The sequence below is a fragment of the Xiphophorus hellerii genome, chromosome 13 (assembly GCF_003331165.1).
Source record: "Xiphophorus hellerii strain 12219 chromosome 13, Xiphophorus_hellerii-4.1, whole genome shotgun sequence".
In the NCBI taxonomy this organism is placed as follows: domain Eukaryota; kingdom Metazoa; phylum Chordata; class Actinopteri; order Cyprinodontiformes; family Poeciliidae; genus Xiphophorus; species Xiphophorus hellerii.
In genome coordinates, this window is record NC_045684.1 from 21,181,826 (window position 1) to 21,202,507 (window position 20,682).

The window sequence follows — 20,682 nt, forward strand, 5'->3', positions numbered from 1 at the left end:
AGGGAAGCTTTGACTTTCTGTCGCTTTTTCTTCTTCTTCCCTACCTCCCTCATTCCTTTCACGTACTTGTCTTTAACTCTTCCTGCTCCATCTCCCTGTGAATTTCTTCACTATTCGTTCTTTTTAGGTTGCATTCTTGGCTCCTTTCTAAAAAAGATAAAGAGGTCCCCTTTCTTGTATCAGTTTTGTGAGTTCTACTCATCTTTGGGAAGACAAAGGCACACATTTCCTCACATATTTCAGTTAGGTGTATTCTTAGATGAGTATGTTTTCAATTCAATTTGATGGTAAAGACATCATATGTGTTTTTTTTAATCCAAAGCCCTGTATCTTAAGGTTAACTGTGCGACTAAAATCTTAAGCCAAACAAATGTAAAGCCTATTCGGGTATGAGGATTTACATGTAGATGGTGTAGGATTTACATGTAGATTAATTTCTTATTTTTCATTCTTTCGAAGATGCATATTGAGAGCAAAATAGTGCTGAAAAAATATTTTCTGAATTGTTTAATTGTTCTTAATCTTCAAGTTGTATTAAACCCTTTAACACAGACAGAAGAAAATTTTTTAGGTACACAAAAAGGGACACAAAGCGTTTTACAAGATTCTTACATGGTGATGATGACTGACAGGGAAAAGTGTGTCTTCATGTGTCAGTCATTGTAATCAGCAGTAAATTAAAATCATCAGTGTCCATGTGCGTAGGCGCAAGATATTTTCTATAGGGTATAACACATTGGTCAAGATGGTTGCTTGTACTTTTAATAAAGGAACAACTTTTGGAGAAGTGTAATTGCATGTCATTATCCAACTCCATTCATTGTAACACACTCTTGTAATTCTAATTAAAGGTAATTGCCTGTAATTTACAGGAGTCGTTAAAAGGATTAAAACTCAGGGACTGGAAGAGGTAATAGAGTCTGTAAAGGCAAAGCAGTAATTTGGAAGCCTGACAAGACTATCTGTCTCTCTGTCCGGCCATTCCAGTTTCAAAAAACAAGTATTTTTGTCCAATTTGTGGTAACAATATCGACTGATTAATGCTCATTTTGTGGACTCATAACTGCGAAGTCATCTGATAAATTCTGTAGATGACGGGACTCTGGAAGTCTGACCTGTAATGAATGAAAAGGAATTGTGAGAGTACAGTCCCCTGTGGTGCTCCTGTGCTGCTGACCGCCTGGTCAAACACAACCCTTCAACCTCACAAACTGTGGCCTGTTTGTCAGGTTTGTGTCCCCTGGAGATTCTATAGTAGTTCATAGTTTTGACAGAGTGTGATAAATTAAAGCAGAAAGGAATCCTCGTAGGACCGCTTGCTTTGTGCAAATGGCCCTGGCATTGTGAAAGAGGGTGCATGACGGTATCTCCAAGACCTTCACGAGGAAGGAAGTCGGGTCAACATGTCTGAACTCATTTACAACTTTCAGATGAATGGACTAAATAAATAATCCTGGTGTGGGCAACAAGGGAATTTAGACTCCATTCACCTGGATCAATAAATGTCAGCAGAGCACGAATCCATCCATCCATCTCTCTGTCCATCCATCCATCATCTTTACCAATGTCTTTTTAAGGTTCTTTTTTCTGCAGAGCAATCAAAAGACAATTATAACGAATGTTTTAATGTTGCAACATTGCTACTAGCTTTGCGAAAAGGCAACAGCAGCAAAAATATCAATCATAAACTGATGCCGTATTATTATAAACTCATGTTGGGAGGCTGAAGCTCCATTATTATGCAGTGGTTGCTTGTTTTTTACTGTTAAACTGTTAACTTGGACCTTTTACTCTGATCGATCATCTGTTTAAATTTGATGCTCCATCTAACTGCAGCTGTTCCTTTCGATGAAGACCATCCATTTTTGGACTTTATCAGACTTTGTTTTGAAACTTTGTTCTATTCTTCTAGATGTTTTTTCTTCCTCAGCTATTTTTTTAATCCCCACTTTTAATTTTTATCCCCCTGCTCTGATATCAAAACATTGTTTTCATATTTTTGCATATCAAATGATATACCAACCAATGTGTTATTTCGTAGCAAAGAAACAAACCGTCTCTAAATTTGTCTGCAATTTTAAGTTTGACCATTTTTTTCTTGAAATAAGATTCCATAAAAATGAGGCATCTGCCATATTTTCATCTCTTTTTCTGTCTTCCTGTGTCTTTGTGTTGTGCAGTTGCATCTCACCCAGTTGTAATACTTTTAAACACTAAACAAATGTATTTCTTTGGTTATTCTTAGACATGTATTAACATTTTGAGTTTCTATTTTGAGTGCAAATAGAAACTAAAATTTTAATCAATCAGAAGTTTTAAACATTGCATAAAGGCAATTTAAAAAAATAATTTCAACCTACATTTTTATGGGCAATACTGCTAACTCCACAGTTGTTTAACAAATAGTTACTGACTTCCTCTGCAGGAAGGGTAAGCAAAATGTGCACAAGCAACACTATCCTCTGTTTTGAGAGGGTAGTGAAGCAAAGTCCATACCAGAGTGTTGGGACATCAGATGATGTGGAGTGTGACTAACATGGCCTGTAGGACAACATATTATTGGATTTTCACTGTCTGTACAGCTCTATTCATCAAAATGATCAAAAGTACATGCTAGAAATATATCACATTGTGTATAATGAATCTTTGAGCTACATTTTCTGAATTAATTTACTGAAACAAATTATCCCCTGCATCATTTACTAATTCATTGAGATGCACTTGTAAAATGAGCCGGGCCTTCATTCTCTGTTGACCAAAGTAGGAAAAACTGACGTGGTAATTATTAACCAGCCTTCTCCTCTGTCCTTGTGTTTCAGGACATGGGTCCTACCAGCATGCCCTCAGTGCCCCTTATGGTGGGCTGTGGAGTGTCCTGCACTGCTCTCCTCATCCTGCTGCTCATCTATGCTGCCTTTTGGAGGTGACTGCATGCACACACATTTAATAGTGTGACACCAATATCTGTATTTTATACATTCCCTGTTCGCACAATGCTAATTTTCTTTTCATGTTTCTGCCAGTGCAAATTGGAAAGAAAGCCTAATTTGTGTCCATCAGCAGCTAAGGTGACAAATAAAAAGGCATTGAGGCCTAATAAAGAACAAAATAATTCAGTTACAGCAGAGGGGGTTGGTGACTGGCTTCCCCTCCTTTGATTCCTTTATTTGTCTTTTACTAATACTCTTTACAGATGCCAAAATCAATCTGATGACTAAGCTGTCTTGGAAAAGAGAGAGAAAAAAAAGATCTATAGGGCTTTGAATGTGACTTTTTAAATCTTTCTAATCTTCTTCTCCTAAGGTACATCCGGTCAGAGAGATCGATCATCTTGGTCAACTTCTGCTTCTCCATCCTGGCCTCCAATTTACTGATTCTGCTTGGACAATCTCAAACACTCAACAAGGTAAAGCACACACACACACACACACACACACACATATATATATATATATATATATATATATATATATATATATATATATATATATATATATATATATATATTAATGGCTTTGAAAACAAACAAAAAAGAAACAGCTTACAGGATTTACAGCTTAATACAGTGGAGGTTTCAAAGCAGCATGCTGACATTTTTGGCAAACCCCTCTCTGAGCTGTCTGACTAAGCAAGCCTTCACCGTGTGGCAGTCAGGATCGATCTAGCTGAAGAACACAGCAAAGCCACCTTCAACATTAAAGAACAAAGAGTGTTCTTGATTAGATTGCCGTTTTCGATTACCTACTGTTTTGTTCTGTGGAAGTTTAACTTGTTTTCTCCTTATTTGATGCCTTTACTAGTTTCTCTATGCATCTGTGTGTTTTGTAAGGTATCTGTTTTTATTTCTTGCTTTAAGTTCTTGCTTACTTCTCGCTTTGGTGCAGGGGCTGTGTACTGTGACTGCTGCTTTCCTGCATTTCTTCTTCTTGGCGTCCTTCTGCTGGGTGCTGACTGAGGCATGGCAGTCCTACCTGGCTGTCATTGGCAAGACAAGGTCACGCATCATTCGCAAGCGTTTTCTGTGCCTCGGCTGGGGTAAGTATGTACATGCTCGATCCATTCCACATTGTATATTCGTCTGAATCTCGTTTATGATTGCGCTTGACTCCTGATGCCTGCTCGCCATAAAACAAATGTCTATGAAATATGTATGCAGTTGCTCGTGTTGAAGATACAACAAGCATAGACGCAGGTTGTTCAATGAACTGCTGTATTCATAGCAGCCTTTTTAAATAGCTAACCTTCAATCTGAAAGACGAAACCTATTTCTGAACATACTTGTATGTTGGTGTGACAGTACAGTTGTACTCAAAGGGATTTTGAACTTGAATGATTTTGCAATCTTTCAGTAATGGTGGTTGGGTGAATCCATCCATTCTCAAAAAATTCTGATTGTGTAAATTCCAATAACTTTAGAAACACAACTGATCGAAAGCTTGTCGACTCTTCCCCGAAGTTTTGTTAATGTATAAGCTGATACCCATCAATTGATAATCTTTCTTACCTGTAATCTACTTGTCTATAATCAGTGTTGAGAATAAATAATTGTGTGTTTTCCTCTATCTCTTTTAGCTATTTGGATGCTCGTATATGCACACACATAAAGCACATGCACGCAGAGCTAATGTTAAAGGAAATGACATGCTAGGGTTCGCCCTCTTTAGGGTTTTGCTTAGAGGCAGGCCACCAAAGAGAACTAGTTGTTACATGCCGTTTTGCGCTGTTAGCCCATAAGGATAGCATGAATAAATGGACTGGTGGTATATGTTAGTGTTAAGAAATGGAATTCATAAATTCAGCTCACTGACTCTTCAACCTCATATGTCAAGAACCTAAATGGAGAGAGGATAATTCTCCGATATTAGTATGCGTGAATAAAAAGTCAGTGGGACCGGTGTAATGTTTTACAAGCGTTGGTGTGATGGTTTTGGACTCAGAGTGATGGGAAAAAGCAAAAACTTTACTGAAGGAACGACAGGAGGTAGTTGACCTTACAAAACAAAGGATAGAATTGACAAGAAGAGGAGCTCACCCAGGACACTTTTCACCCAAGATCTTTTTGCTTGTCGCCAAAGTGTTTCGTGACCAAATTGAAATACATCACATCGCTGCTGGAGCAGCAACAAATTTGATTTCAGGACTTTTGAAGTCTATAAGTATGGGGGGGAGGGGAGTAGAAGAATGTATTTCAGACACCATGGAGTTGTTAAAATCGTTTACTTTTTTTCCACTTTACAAACTCTATAGAATATAATATTATAGAAGAACACATACTAATTCATTGTGTATTTACAAATAGGCAGTACTTTATGCAGCCACATTTCATTCAGTGCTTTTTGAAGGATATGTATCCATCAGCTTTACACATTTTCCCATTCTGCCTTGCAGAGTTCAAGTAAAATGAAGAAAATCTCTCTACATAGTTTCTGGCTTGGAATTTTACTTTACCAATCAGACACATAAATGTGTTGAAATCTAAGCCGTTGCATTGTAGCTTTGGTTGTATTTTGCTGCACCCATAAACTCTCACTAGTTTTCCCTGACCATGCTAAAAAAAAAAAAAAAAAAAAAGCATTTCCTCTGAGAAACACTGCTTCAGGATGACAGGGTGATATGCAGCGTTGGTGTTCAAACACATCTTGCATTTTAAGTCAAACATGGGAATCTTGGTTTCATCTGACAAAAGTCTTTTTCACTACTATATGCTGGTTAATCGCAAATACGTTATATTTTTTAGCTGTAATATGGGAAAGATATGAAGACCTTCAAAGGACCATAAAGTCATCCATTCATAACTATGATTAGAATTGCTTTGAGATAATTCAAACTTATCTGTTTATATTTTTGTTGTTTACCTACCAGGCTTAATTTTTAAGATTTGGACATTGACATTCTTGAAGGGGCACAAATTTTTAGAGCTGGGCTGAAATAGCAATGAGAAGAACAGTTTATTTTTTTCTCTTTAAGTTTCAGTAGTTGGAGTTGGTGCTTGATTGAACCAATCTATTTCAAAACGCTAAATAAGCGGCCATTATCCCAGAACATACTCAACACTACTTTCACTACGGACTTCTGTAAATAACAAAACTTTCTCTTGTTACTTTTAGTGGACTTCTGTCCTGCCCCTGTGTCCCACTGCAAATAATTACAGTTTTCTGAATTGGATGCTGATTGAAGCAGTGTTATGGGAGGTGCATTAGTGATGGAGGGCAGCAAGACCGGCTTGTTTCAGAATGGAAATGTAACCGCTTATTATCTTGCAGTGTTGAAATTGTTGCCCGTATTATGCTTAACAATCTTCATTCCCTGCATTCTCATTATACACTATTCGTCGGCTCTATAAGCAATTATTTACTGCTTTATGTCCCAAAAGCCATATTTACACTTCCTAATGCGTTTTCCTTATTCACACACGCCAAGAAAGGACAGGCTGCTCACCGAGAGTGCACCCCGCCGCTATTCATCCGTACGTCACCTTTTCCATTCACCTTCCATGTTACTCCATTATGCCGTCTCCTCAGTGTTGTACAACCAGGTGCAACATGGACGGAGAATGTTCGGTGTATAATCAAAAGAGATGATAACATCTGCACAACACGGGGAGATGCTTCAAGATAGGCCTGGAAATTACAACACTGCACCATCCCTACACACACCCACACGGACACAATCTGCTCATTTCACTCAGTATTGATCCCAGCAGTCTAATCTGCCAAGTCACTGATGCCCTTACCTGATACAGGCAGAGAATGTATAGACTGCTCTACAGTCACAGATGGGGAGATACTGACACAGAGAGAGGGAAGGGGCTGTGTGCCGGTGGCTGCGGCACGCTCCTCCCAGACGCACATGAACCGCGTGAAACAGTTGGGTAGAATGGAGAGGATCAAATGTTTTATCCTCCTTCCGTCCGATTTGCAATTTTCCCTGCAAATTATGCGATTGAAATCTGTTGCCAAGGAGAAAGGAGATTTTTAGGGTGTAACTGGATTTGGGTCGGAGCCAGATACGTATATGCATAGGTGTGTGTGTGTTTGTGTGTTCACCGCATTATACAAGTAAACGCCAGATTGATGTTGTTGACTAACTGAGACTCGGTACAGGCTGCTTGGTGGACAGGCTTGGCTCTCAACCATCTTATTTGTTAAAGTTAATGTGACTTTTTCTAATTGCTTTTCATTACCAGCCATAATCACAGCTTTGTTAATTACGAGAATATTTCAGAGCCAAACTCATTACGGGCGCCGCGATGTTCCTTCTTTTCCACGCGGGCAATCGGCAACAGTCGCGCTTTCTTTTCATTTACAGAGAGACAGACAGATTGAGCTGCACAATATGTGGAATGTTGTTTTTTTTGCCAAATATTTCCCGACTTTTTGCCTATGCACATGACACAAAATTTTATTTAACAGCACTTTTTTGAATATACATAGAATTTTCTTTTTCAAAGTGATAAAATGTTGAAAAAGTTCAAATGGCATGCATGTAGACACATTGCCATGACTATTAGTGTTTTTAAGGGAGCATATGCACAACTCAAAATCAAATCGGTCTCAGTCACCCGTTCACGTGTTACGTGCTGTTGCAAAGCCAGCTTTGCATTTAGTCGAGTAGAGTCAGAGTTGTTCTCACTGTGTCTTGTGCCAATGTGTCCCATCACCATCCAAGCTTCCTTTCATCCTTTGTCTCAGCCGTTTGATCTTTTTCTCTCTGCATGTGTGCGCGTGTTTGTCTGCAGGTCTTCCAGCCCTTGTTGTTGCAGTGTCGGTGGGTTTCACCAGAGCAAGAGGTTATGGCACCGCCAGCTAGTAAGTATTCTGCCCAGACTCCCTGCTTGCTCTTGCGCTCTAATCACCACTCAATTTGGATGCCTTCGCTTAATAGCTTCTTCTTCCTCTCACTAGCTCTCAAATGGGCCTGAGGTGTAGTGGCATTCACTGGTCTTACTGCCAGATTTCCATTGGTTTCTCTGTATGTTTACAAGCAGAAGGCTCTTAAAAAATACCATGCAGAGGTGATTATCAGGTCTGAATTGTTACCAATATCTGTTTGTTTTTTTTAAACAATTTAATAAACTATTTATTGCATCACCAAAGGTGCCAGTTTCCCCTAATTTCTCAGTGTGCTGTATATTGATACCTTTTTAAAATATGGTAATATAAAGACTGAACTGAATGAAATGTACAAGATTCTTATTTAATAAGCTCAACATGATGCTCTCAATGCAATTAACAGGAGGTATCATCAAGGCACTTGATCGCTTTCGGAAATTACAGTTCAAGCTTTAAGTATCTCTCTGTGGCTTGCGGTATTTATGACTACATTATCAGGTTTTACGAGAGAAAGCATCCCCAAGTGTTTTTGGAAGACTCCAAGCCCTCTCACATAGACTGGAATTATACTTAAAAAGTAGTTTATGCATTAAAAGGAGTCAAAATGTGTGTGTTTATTATAGCTTAGATGCAATATAAAAAATGTAAGTGTGTGCAAATTATCCACCTCCTCTCTCCACCACCTGCTTCTGTAACTGCTTCTTTTTAAAGGGACTGTTACGTTTTTTTTTTTCTTTTAAGAGCTCTGCTTTGCAGTTAGTAATCATCCTGCCTGGAGTAGGCAGGCGCCTTTAGTTTTCAAACTTAACTTGCTAAATAGTTTGTGATTGAAATATTTTCAAACAGCTGATTTTTTTTTTTCTTTTTGTTTTAGCAAGGGAATAGTGTAAAGTAGTGGCCTTTTAATAGGTAACTGAGTAGTCGTACACAACGCAAGGTAGAGATGGGGAAGTGCTCCATATAGTCAGTGACTCCAGTCCTTTAAGTGGCATTTTATTAAAAGACCTTTCAACCACAGAAAAAGTCATATAGACAATTTTACCGGGCTGAAAGAGTAACTTTATTTTAACTTTAATAATAGTAAATAAGGGCAGTCACTCTCTCTCATAAGAGGTTTATTTTTGAAATAATTACAGAGCTCACAGTGGCTCATTTAAACAAGATTTTTTATCAATCTTTAAGGTGGTGTTACGTTTTATTGTTAAATGTTTAAGTAAAAGCAGTGGTTATGTATAACCCAGTTCATGCTGGTTCATGTTTCAGAACAACAACCTCCTCCAGGCAATGCAGTGATCTGATAAAAAAGCAAAAACAGATCTTATAGTCATAGGCTCTTAAGATGAATTTTGAATGGTTGCATGCATAAATGTAGTGGGCTCTCTTTCTTCATAAGTATTTTACTTTTTTTTTTCTTTTTGTTAGTGATTCTTAGTCAACAGAAAGCAAATTTTTACCAGGTAATCCTGAAGAACACTTTGAGTACACAAACCTGTGGGATTAATCATGTTGTTTCTTTCTTTCAACTAAATCTTTGCCTTTTGGATAAGAGGATTTATCAGATACCTAGAAGTAAGAGACTTCTGTTTAGATTTTTCAAAGCCTTCATTGAAATCTCTATATCCAGCCAGACATGAAAATACAACTGCTAATATTGGTTACCATGGAGACTAAGCACAGACTGGCTGGGAGTCATCGCGAACTAAGGAGTCACCCAAATTTATTTTACAAATCTGTCTGTTGCTGGGCATCAGGAGATCTACATTAGAAAGAAAAACAACCTCAAGTAAAAAAAAAGAAGCAATTTCATTTAGCTATAAAAAATTAAAAAGGCCAATAAATTCTCCATTACTTGGACACCTTCAACAAATAAATTTGAGGTTTTTGGGGTTTTTTTTATCTAAAGTTTCATCAGCTCTCGCACTGTAGTGGAAGGTAAACCCTCAATCTGTTCTGTGCTTCTGTTTTCTTCCAGTTGCTGGTTGTCTTTGGAGGGCGGCCTGCTTTATGCCTTCGTTGGTCCTGCTGCTGTCATTGTACTGGTGAGTCTGCCCACTATTGCATGGTTTGGCCAACCTGGCGCCCTAGATGGTGGTCCTTGATTGTTATGCTCCCTCCAAACATTATCCGAATATGACGGACCTTAAAAGATTGTGGACAATGTTTCTTGCCTGTTCCTTCTCTGTGTTGGGAAAGCTGCAGCTGAGGATTTGGAGAGCCTTTGCATGATGGCAATATCAATATCTATATCTCTTCTCCTCATCCTCTTCCACAGTAAACTGTGCAGAGAAAGCTCAGGGCTAAGTCAACCAAATAATGAGAAACATTGTTTTTGGTCAATTTTATATTTTTATTCCTTCACTGTTTGCTGTTACAGAGGATAATAAAAAGAGGGCGGTTAGGAGCTGACTCTTTATAATAATATTGATGTTATTTTATTTATGGCCTTTTTTTATTCTTCTGAAGGCTTTCACCAGTACACTCTCCAACAAGTGTTGGAGAGTGTACTGTTGGAGAGTGTACTGTCACCATATACTGTCACCATAGGCTGTCACCATATACTGTAGGTGACAGCCTACAGTATATGGTCAATGCCAATAGCTGGATTCCTATGATTTATTATTCGAGCATGTCATAATAATGCAACAATATAAGACCATGGGTGAAATAAAGATGCATAAAGCAACAAAATACAGCATGTTAACATTTTGAATGCATATTTTAAAATTAGACCACTTTTATATCTGACACAATCAAAATCACTCAGGTCCAAATGCACCTGCAAAACAAAACGCATAAATTGCAATTATCTTACAGTGTCTTCTTCAGTCAACACCCCCACTGCACACAAAGTGCCCTAAATGACTTTGTTAAAATAAACATGCTTAATATTCTGCCTTAAGTTAGTAACATTTACCACAGTTCCAACAAAATAGTTTCACATCCTCATTGTTCGGATATGCATCGTCATTAAATGTATTCCACATAAGGTTCACATGGATTTTGACAGGAATCTTAACTCGTATATATTTTTTAAATATGTGCTTCATGCCAGACTAGCAGTAGCGGTAAGGAGCATAAGTAAAATGAAGTTTGGCAGTACTGACCTTAAATGCTAAAAAAAAAAAAAAATCTAACTTCTGATTTGCCCCATCCCTCAAAAGCTGATGGCAGTAACGAGTATTCATGCTGACCTCAGTTGCTCTTCAGCCGTCACTTTAGAAGCACACATGTCAAAGTGATGAGCAGAGACCCTTGAACTCCGAGTTTAAAATGTCAACCCAGGAAAAAAAATACAGTGTAAGCAGACAAGAGCTTTTGGCTATATATTAGATTTCTACCCTGAATTATAGCCCTATTCTTGCCCTTAAACTCTCCCTGTAATGCATGCTTTCAGAGCATGAGTCACCGAACCAAATGCATCTAGGGCTGAAGCCTGTCCTTGGCCATAAATTTAGAAGGAACATGGTGGGGCACAAATATAGCTCAGTATGTGTTGTTTTTACCAAGTTCAGTGGCTGGCCATTTTTATGCACAGCTACCTAAACTCAGCTCTACAGTAAAATGTAGTGCCATAATTGCATCTCAGTGGGGTCTTAATTGTCTGTTTTTGTACGGAGCTGTGATAATTCGTGCTTAATGAATCTCAGGGTGGAGATTTCTACCATTAGGTTTAATAAGTCTGGATAGAGTGCGCTACATCTTAGGTTGCTAATTGTTGCCACTGTTGTTGATACTGTTGGGTGGCATCGGATGTGTCACTCTTGCTGTCGTGCAGGAAATAAACTATGGATTCACAGATGTGCAGATGGGATATGAATGCTTGTATCTGAATTTCTGACGAGAGCTTGGCGGGGCTTTTTCGAGGAGTTCACGGATTTTATGACTGTTAATATTCATTGCTTGGCAACCATTATGTTCAATTTCACTATTTTTAGTTAAGGGCAAGTTTGGAATCTGTCTCTTCCTTCCCGCTGTCCATTTCTTCCTTCTTTTCTCCTTGCCTCCCTTCTTTGTCTTATTCATCTATCAGTCTTTTCGGGATGTTGCAATGTTTTCTTGTGATTTTTGTGGCCAACAATTACTGATCTTGCTGCACTTATTTCAAAAAGCTGTGGTCAAAGTTGGACATTTATTTAAGCTTTATTTTTGTGATAATGTGGTCTTACAAGAAAGTTGAAATATCTGTACCTTCTTGAAATGGGTTCCTGTACCATCAGGTAAAGTTTGTACTTTACCTGATGTGTAAAGTACAAACACTTTACACATCAGGTAAAGTGTTTGTACTTTACCTGATGAAAAGTACAAACACTTTTCATCAGGTAAAGTGTTTGTACCTGATGATTTATGTATGTTAAGAGTTATTTTATTTAAGGAAGGAGAAGATGTGTGAGCATTAGGGTCACCCATTTATTGCAACCCAGATGGTATGAGGGAAATTTATTTTGCAGCTTGTTCATAAAGCTACACTTGTGCTTTGTAAATATCCGTTGCAATACTGGAGCGCAACCTGTTGTGTGCCGTCTGTCTTCCACTTCTCCACCGTTCGCTCCAACCCACCCACCAGGGAGTAGTTCAGGGAGGAAGTCAAATATAAAGACTCACTCAGTGCATCACGCCAAGCAATTTAAAACCCAGACCTTTTATTCAATCAGTAAAATTCCCCCTGGATGTCCTGAAAAACACCCTGAATGTGGACACGTAAGAAGACATTGGTCAGATTTGTGGAAAAGTTGCGATGACTGGTGAAAATTGCAAATCTGTGCAAAAATTGTGGATAAGTGAATTTACGTTAATAGTTGCGATACTCATCTTCCCTTCCTTCCTTTTTCCCTCCCTTTCTTCCTGAGAGGTAATCCTGTATTCAGTTTGAACAGAACAACTTTTAGAGATGGCAGGTTTTGGTCAGTTAAGTGACAACAAACCAAACGTAGAACTAAATTGAGAATAAGGCCAGTGATTCACATGATTTTAATGTCCCTATTAGCAGGTGTTGTTCTTAATACTTACTTCAAGTCAAGTTTTTTTTTATAGCACATTTCAGCAACAAGGCAGTTCAAAGTGTTTTATATCTAAGCCTGTTACTCCCAGCATATTCAAAACTAAAGAAACCTTTCAGATGAGACTGAAGGAAGAAATGAAAAACAGCTGCTTTCTGTTTGAGGCCCTTACAATGCAGTTTAAGATTTGATTTTTCACTTCCTGGCCCATTGTTTTCAGCTTTCCTCCTCCACTGCTGCTCCCACAATGTCGAAGCATACTCCAAATCGCAGCTGCGGCATGGTGCCCAGCCCCCTGGTATTGTCGCCGGTGCCTCCGCTCTAACAAACAGCTGTAATGAGAGTGGGGCTTCAGGCACAGAAACACAGAGACCTTCCCGCCGGACTCTTCTCTAATTAATGAACCTGGCCTTGAGCAAATAGCAGAACAGGATGATGCTGACTCACAGAGCTGGTGCCAGACATGACCGGCATGACAACATTAGTTCCTTCAATCTGATGCTCCAGAGCTCATTGTGAACCGCGGCACGATGAGTGTAGAGGAGATCATGGAGAGGAGAATTTTTCAGCAGACAGATAAATCCCCTGCAATATGTCACAAAGTGAGAGTAACAGTTAGAATGTACTCTCCCTCAAAAAAAGTACTGACAGAACTTAAACTTCTCAACATTACAGCCAGAAAACATCAATCTACTTAATTGGGATTTTATGTGATACACTAAAGGTAGGAAAAGAGTTTAGGGTTTGCAACATTATTTTTTTTTTTCCTTAAAAAATCTTTGGTATACAATAAGGGTCTCGGGTGAGCTAGCCCCCTTCAAAGAGCAAATAGATCAGGTAGTGCTTAAGCTATGTATAGCCCCACAGGGTATGATGCTTAAGTTGCAGTGACATTTGCTGTGCTAAAACTATTAACTACCTACTGCTTTCACCACAGTTCATTTAGCCTGCCGTCAAAAACTCCCAAGGCTTGGCAGACAACATTGTGGCAGAGGGGCATCTTCAGATGCAGTCCATAAAAATACAAAATTTCAAAAGTCTTGGTCATACTACCTTTGTCGCCTTAAGTTACTTGCAGGCTTTTAGAGATTCACATTGAGTTGGCATGAGCCGAGCATACTTGTAGCATACATTGGTGATTGGTCATTCTCCAAAAACTTGCCCCCATGGATCTATTATATACATGCCGATACAGCTGAACGTATTCTGCAAGAACAAGTTCCAAATCATCCAGTTTGAGTGAAATGTGGTACGAATGATACTTGCCAAGTTACAAAAATTTGCACGTGCACGATTAGGCGCCATGACAACATGCAACACCAGCACTGCGGTACAAATGATGCTATTGTCCCAGGCACACTCTTAGCCAATCCAACTATAAACCTAACTTTACTCACCATAGCTTTAGGTACTAAAAATCTCCCCATATGCTTGGTGAAGGTGGTTAAAGGGTAAGTTGCTTTTTCTGGTTTATTTTTTCCCCCTCATACAGCAAACTCCCTCAAGAACTCTGGCGCTCCCTAGGGGAGGCATGACCCACACTTTGAAAAGCCCTACCTTTCTCTCAGCAGAGTTAAGAACAATGGCAAGAGTTTTTAGGAAGATGGAGAGAGCTAAATACAGGGCAGTTCAAAATAAATTACTCCAAAACACTTGGAAATGCAACAGATTTGCCTCACAGCAGGTCCACTCCAAATAGAATGAATCCAGTTAGACAACGTAATGGCATTTCATTTGATAGAATGCCCCCAAAGTCCAGATGTATATAAATAAGTGCAAACTAGCTGCCCCACTGGAGGAATGATTTCAGGAGCCTTTTATAGGGTGCAGGTGGGCCTCATCAGCATCTGATTGGCTTGACAATCCTCTGCTGGTCCAATGGAGTGGCTGCTCTCCTGCAGCCAATCAGGAAGGTTTGCCCTCACAGTTGAACCTGCATAACAAAAAGAAACCTGCACAGCCTCAAGAGGCCAGGGGCCGTAACAGCACACACTACATTTTCCAGACATTTATTTACTAAAAAAAAAATAAACCGTGCATCATTTTCTTTCCATGTGAAGTATGAGCTACTTTCAGTTGGTCTATCACATGAAATCCCATTAAAATGCATTGAAGTTCATAGGTGTGACATGCTGTACTTTTGCAAAATGCTGTATCTGCTGAGCTCTGAAGATTTCCGTAGTATCATGGAAACGATTTCTCTCTTTTGACCCAGGACCTGCTTTTGTGGGCGATTGAAAGGAAGGCAAGGATAACATGCACATGCACAAGTGTATGAAAATTGCTTCCCACTGATGCTGACAGGGAGCACGAGCAGATGATTGCTCAGAAACTCTATTTTGAACACCAGGCTTATAAGAAACATGTCACCAGGAAAGAAAATGTTCCAGATGTGCAGGATTTCTGAGTGAAAGAGCTCTGCAAGCACTTGCTCAGCTGTGTGTATGCGTGAGTGTGTCTAATTTTAAGTCTGTGCAACAGGATCAGTGTAGCCAGATGTTAAATATGCTTAAAAATAAACTACTTGTTAGTTTAAGAAGCAAGCAAACCGATCAGTGTCCCGTTTTCACATTCAAATTTCTCTGTTCTCATGCTCACCTAAAATGTTTTCCCAAAAAAAATTGTATTTCTTTTCAGTTTCAAAATTGTCTTTCTTTTTTTTGTGTGGAGGATTTGTGGAACTGTAAAATATCTTTGTTTTGCCATTGAAGCCTTTTTTGGCTCTTTTTGTTGATGAAAAAATATATATATCAAAAGGGGGTGAAAAAGAAAGAGTTGAATTATGCTTGTTTTTGCTTTTCATCTATTGCAATATTAACTATAAATTGACTTTTTTTATTTTTAATATATTTTTCAATTCATTCATAAGGTTTTGGAAATGTCTAATTCAGTCATTCATTTATTTCATTATCTTATGTTTCTTTTTTATTTAATTAAAAATGTTTTTGTGTTGTTCAACAATTTGCTTACATATTTTCACAAGATCCAACATGTCAACTGGTGTGATTGCTTTGAAAACTCCAGTCAGCAAATGTGGAAAACATAAGACAAGTGTTCAAATGCATTTAAAAGATCAGATTGTATTTGGCAAGAGGCATTCTTTAATTGTGTTCAAGAGCAGCTAACCCTCAGAGTGGTTGACCCATACAGTGACGTGTTGAACAAAATGAAAGAAGACCAGCTTTGGCTTATGTGCCTGTTATGACAATGTCTTCTCTTTACGTCTAACAGGTAAACATGCTCATTGGGATTGTGGTGTTCAACAAGCTCATGTCTCGAGACGGCATCTCAGACAAGTCTAAAAAGCAGCGAGCAGGGTAAGTTAACTTAAAAAAAACACACACAAAAAAACCCCCACACCTACACACTGACATCTTCTACTGTCCAAGGCATATATTTTTGCTGTAAAACTGAAATCATATTTGCCATATTAGGCATATTTCTCCTTCTGTCAGACAACATTTTCCTGGCAAATAACTCAAAATGCTTCCGAGGGTCTCTCCACATATGCACCTACTCGTACACCTGCGCTTCCGCTAACAAAAATCTGAAAATATGATCTAATTTGGCAAGGAGATGGCGAGACATCTGTTATGTGCTGTTGCTCTCCGAGATGCATCTCAGCGTCACCTCTACAAATGGTAACCACCTAGTTCTCTCAGCGGGGTGACACAGATGAGCTTGGGAGATATGAAAATCAGTGGCAGTTGAAAATGTAATGTGAATAGAGAGAGTAGCTCAAAAAGAGACCTTAAAAGCATGAAAACAAATAATATATCTTCACACGTGGCGTGCGTGCAGATTTGTCAAAGTAAGGCATTGAAGTTGATCAACTCTGTACGGAGACGTTTACCATCTTTTCCAGACTTGAGTGTTTTGATTTTAATATCTATTGATTCCATCGACTTCTTCTCTTATCTGTCTCATTGCATTTCCCTCAATGTGCATTGATTGCACAAGTAGAAATTGATAGTTTGTTTATAACTATATAGGCTTGCTCTCTAGGGGACTGATTAGCTTTTGCTACCCAGGGATGTGGCTGAGATCAAACCTATTTGATGTATGAACACTTAAAGCTCATATATACTGTTTAAGTCATCCCTGATCCTGGAAAGATTATTTTGAGCATATTTCCTATCATTTTAACTCAAGTACATTGCCTTGCAAAAGTTTTCATAGAGTTTGAACTTTTCCACATTTTGTCATGTACAACCACAGATTCAATATATTTTATTTGCATTTTATGAGATAAATTAACACAGACTACAGCATAGATCTACGAGGTAAAGTGAAGGATTCATTTTCTACACATAAGCACAAACGTTTTGTGCTTCATCCTCCAAAAAATGGATAGATTTTGGCACAGGTAACTTACCAAGCCATTGCAGCCAAGAGGCCTCTGGCAACTTTGGAAGAACTGCAGACTTTAAGCTGAGAGCAATGTTCACCTTTCATAAGGTAAATGTAGTGTCCTGACTACAATTGAATGAATAACATTAGATCAAAACATAGTACTGTGTCAAACTGTAAAAGCGAAAGGCCAGACCTATTTCCAATTGAGAGCCTGTGGAAAGCTGTAAAAAATTTAGATGGGTTCCCGCATAAATTTTTCATCATCATAGGATCAATAAAATTGTCATAGTTTGTTTTCGTCCTTCAACTTTTAAAATGATAATCATGACAAACCAAACATAATTTGATTTTTGTTCTGTTAATTCATACTTACTTTGAAAAAGCTGAGCAGAGAACCCACATTCTCATAACTTTGGTCCAGATGGAGCTGAATTGCTTGTGCAAATCAATCAATCAATCAGTCAATCAATCAATCAATCAATCAGGCAAATAGCTCAAGGTCTTGATGTTGATCTGGAGGTTAAACCAGCACTCTGCTGCCACACTGGAGACTTGAATTAGTAGCACCACTTTAGCAACTGGTTGTGACTCTTTGGGTGGAGTAGTTATCTTGCAATCAGAAAATTCTAGGTTTGAGTCTAGCTTCCTTCTGTTACATGTTGATGTGCACCTGTGTATGTTTGTGAGTGCTAATTTGGTTCTAGTGTAAAGTGCTTTGAAAGGTCAGTTTGAGTGGGAAAAGGATAAATAAGTCCAGTCCATTTACCACTTGTGAAAAGGACAGATGACTTTAAGATTTTAGTCAAAGAAAACTAGGGTGAAGGTGAGAGCAGGTTATTCTCAACCCCCCAAAAAACTGAACTTATGGACTATTTTGAGTAAAGAACAGCCAAACACTTCTCCTGATGAGATGAGCAAATGTAACTTTTGCTCATCTCATACATTTTTTTATTGGCTATAGTGTTGCAAACATTGTCATTTTAAGCATGCCTTTCCCTTTATTACACACCACAATTATATACTACATTGCATTGGTTTATCATAAAACCGCAATAAAATAATAAAAGTTTGTGGTTGTCACGTGACAAAATCTGAAAAGGGTTACAAAGACTTTTCCATGCTATCCAGAGCATGGTGTTACCTATTTTTTTTTTTTTTTCGGACATAAAGTTGCATCATGAAGACTGAAAAAAACCTACTAAGTCACACTGGACTATAACTCGCAATTATTTAGAAATCGTCAAGCATGTAGGGGAACCTCGTCTGTGTCGGTGATGTGATCCAGTGACGCGTTGTGTAGTTAGCTGCTTTTCAGCAAACTCACAGAAAACTGTCGAGCTCGACTTAGAAGTCAGCTGCCATTTTCTGATCTCTAAATCGGGGTGTTCATGAACATGTCAGGAACACATCTTCACTCCACCGGCGAACAGCATAACTGAGCCAAGCGGAGCCATGCAGAAAATCCCGGGCGATAAAGAAGCAGTTGTTTTGCATGAAGCGGCAACACCAAGAAGGCCCCCCTGCAAAGCCATTTATATTTATTTGCTTGGCAACTACCAGGGTCTGGAGACGTAACTGCGCCACTTTTAGCACGCAATTAGCTTTCTTCACAGCTGCAGACGGTAACTCCTTGGATCATGTTAATCTGCATCAATTAATATTTAATACATCAGTCAAATGCGTCATGAGGAGGAAAAATTTAAATTTACACCTGACTAAACTGCAGGACCATCCAAAGTATTAAAAAAGTGTGTTTTACACAATTTTACAGCAGTCTGTAACATTTTGTACTCACATGCAGAGTTATAACAGAGAGGTTGGTGGTGTTGCTCGCAGGACAAACTGTTGGCAAAATGCCTTTCTTCTTGAAGCCACGGGGTAGTAGTTGTTGGTACCAGGGTAATGATCTGTGATACGATGCTAATGTAGCATAGCTCCAACACAGTCACTCTCCTCATGTATTAAATCATATGTTCATGCACCGCACAAACCAATGTGCAAACATGCTTCCCCTCCGTCTGATTAGCTAACTGTAAGTAAACAACCAGAGCAGTCCACTTCCTCCTTGTCACTCTAGTAAAGCCTCAGTACATGCACCGATAATTAACTTGCAGGTCTGCATGTAAAGAATAAAAACGAACCAAAGAACTGGTGTACTTCCTGTCAGTGTCACTGTAATGTGTTAATCCACGACTGGTTCCAGTGTGCGTCTCTCACGTTCTCTCTACTTGCTTTGAAACAATCTTTGTATCCTGACTGTATTTCATTGCTGCTACGTTTTTTAAGATCTGGTTTTAATTTACCTTTCTTTCTTTTTTTCTTTTCTCCTCCCCCCTTTTCCTACCATTTTTTTTCCTTTCCCCCATTCACTGTTTGTCCACGTTGCCTCCCCCCTTTTTCTTTCCTTCACCTTATTTATTCAAATTCTCCATCACATTCACCTGTTGTCTTCACTGGTGCGTGTATTTGCACATGTCCTCCTCTCTCCCTCACCCCCCCCCTCTCTCCCTCACATGGGGTGTGTGTGCGTGAACTAAAGTGTCCCGGCGGAGGCGGGGAGCCGACTGCTCCTGAAATGCTCCAAGTGTGGCGTGATCTCAAGTACCGCTATGTCCAGCTCGACGGCCAGCAGCGCCATGTTAGTTAGTTCATCTTCATCTGTCTCTTTCTATACTTCCCTTCTCTTGCTTTTTTTCTCTTAATTCACATTATCTTCTCTTCATTTATCCCCACCGCCACTGCCACCTCTCCACCGTTTAATCTCTGGCTGTCGGTAATGATGCAGAACAGTGTTCAGACTTGTCTGGGAAGCAAAAACAGTTTAATGAAAGGGAAAACACCTGCACCGCAAGTCAACCTTGTTTAATGAGAGTGCGTTTTGATGCAAAGTGAGCTCTCCTTTGGGTGCACAGAGAAATATGACCTGTGTCAAACAGTATTTATGAATCCTTCCTAGAGTTACTTTAAGCATATTTGCAGAGCAGCATGGGGGAAGCTTAAACACAGAGACACAACTTTCCTAATTGCACAAACTGCACTGTTTAATTGACTCCTCCATTATCCTTTACTCTTTAACATGTATTCACTTTGACTTGTTTGGTAATTAAATACAGACATGACCAATTTTGCTGGTTCTCAACCATAAGAAAACTAAAAAACAAAACAAAACAGCAAAACCTTTACTGAAAAATGTGAAACTGACAACGGTTTATTGCAATTCTTTACCTTTTATACCGAAAACATTTATTTTTTATTCTTAAAAATGGTGGACTAATTCGTAATACTTTGTATCTGCACCTTTCCTACCAGTAAATACCTTTAAGAGATTTCTGTGCTGCTCAGTGAGACGTCTGTCTTTGCCAGTTGGCATAGTTTATTCCACTCCACCTGAAGGAAAATGCTCCAATTGTCTTGGTTTTTTAAGAGTGGCATTTCAAACTGAAATTTTCAGATCTTTTCATGGGTGTTCAATACATTTGATAGAATATACAATTATGACT

The 20,682-nt window shown here is 38.9% G+C and overlaps 1 protein-coding gene across 12 annotated transcripts in view; it reads left to right on the forward strand.

Annotated features, from left to right (window-relative positions):
* Positions 1-20,682, forward strand: part of adgrb2 (adhesion G protein-coupled receptor B2) — a 264,272-nt gene that overhangs the window by 197,474 nt on the left and 46,116 nt on the right. For 11 of the 12 annotated variants that reach the window (XM_032580162.1, XM_032580165.1, XM_032580168.1 and 8 more), the window contains 7 exons: positions 2,820-2,923; positions 3,304-3,406; positions 3,885-4,035; positions 7,739-7,808; positions 9,805-9,871; positions 16,061-16,146; positions 19,722-19,820. In XM_032580162.1, the coding sequence (XP_032436053.1) occupies positions 2,820-2,923; positions 3,304-3,406; positions 3,885-4,035; positions 7,739-7,808; positions 9,805-9,871; positions 16,061-16,146; positions 19,722-19,820 (680 nt within the window). The remainder of the gene's footprint in view (positions 1-2,819; positions 2,924-3,303; positions 3,407-3,884; positions 4,036-7,738; positions 7,809-9,804; positions 9,872-16,060; positions 16,147-19,721; positions 19,821-20,682) is intronic. The other variant, XM_032580167.1, reaches the window with a different exon arrangement.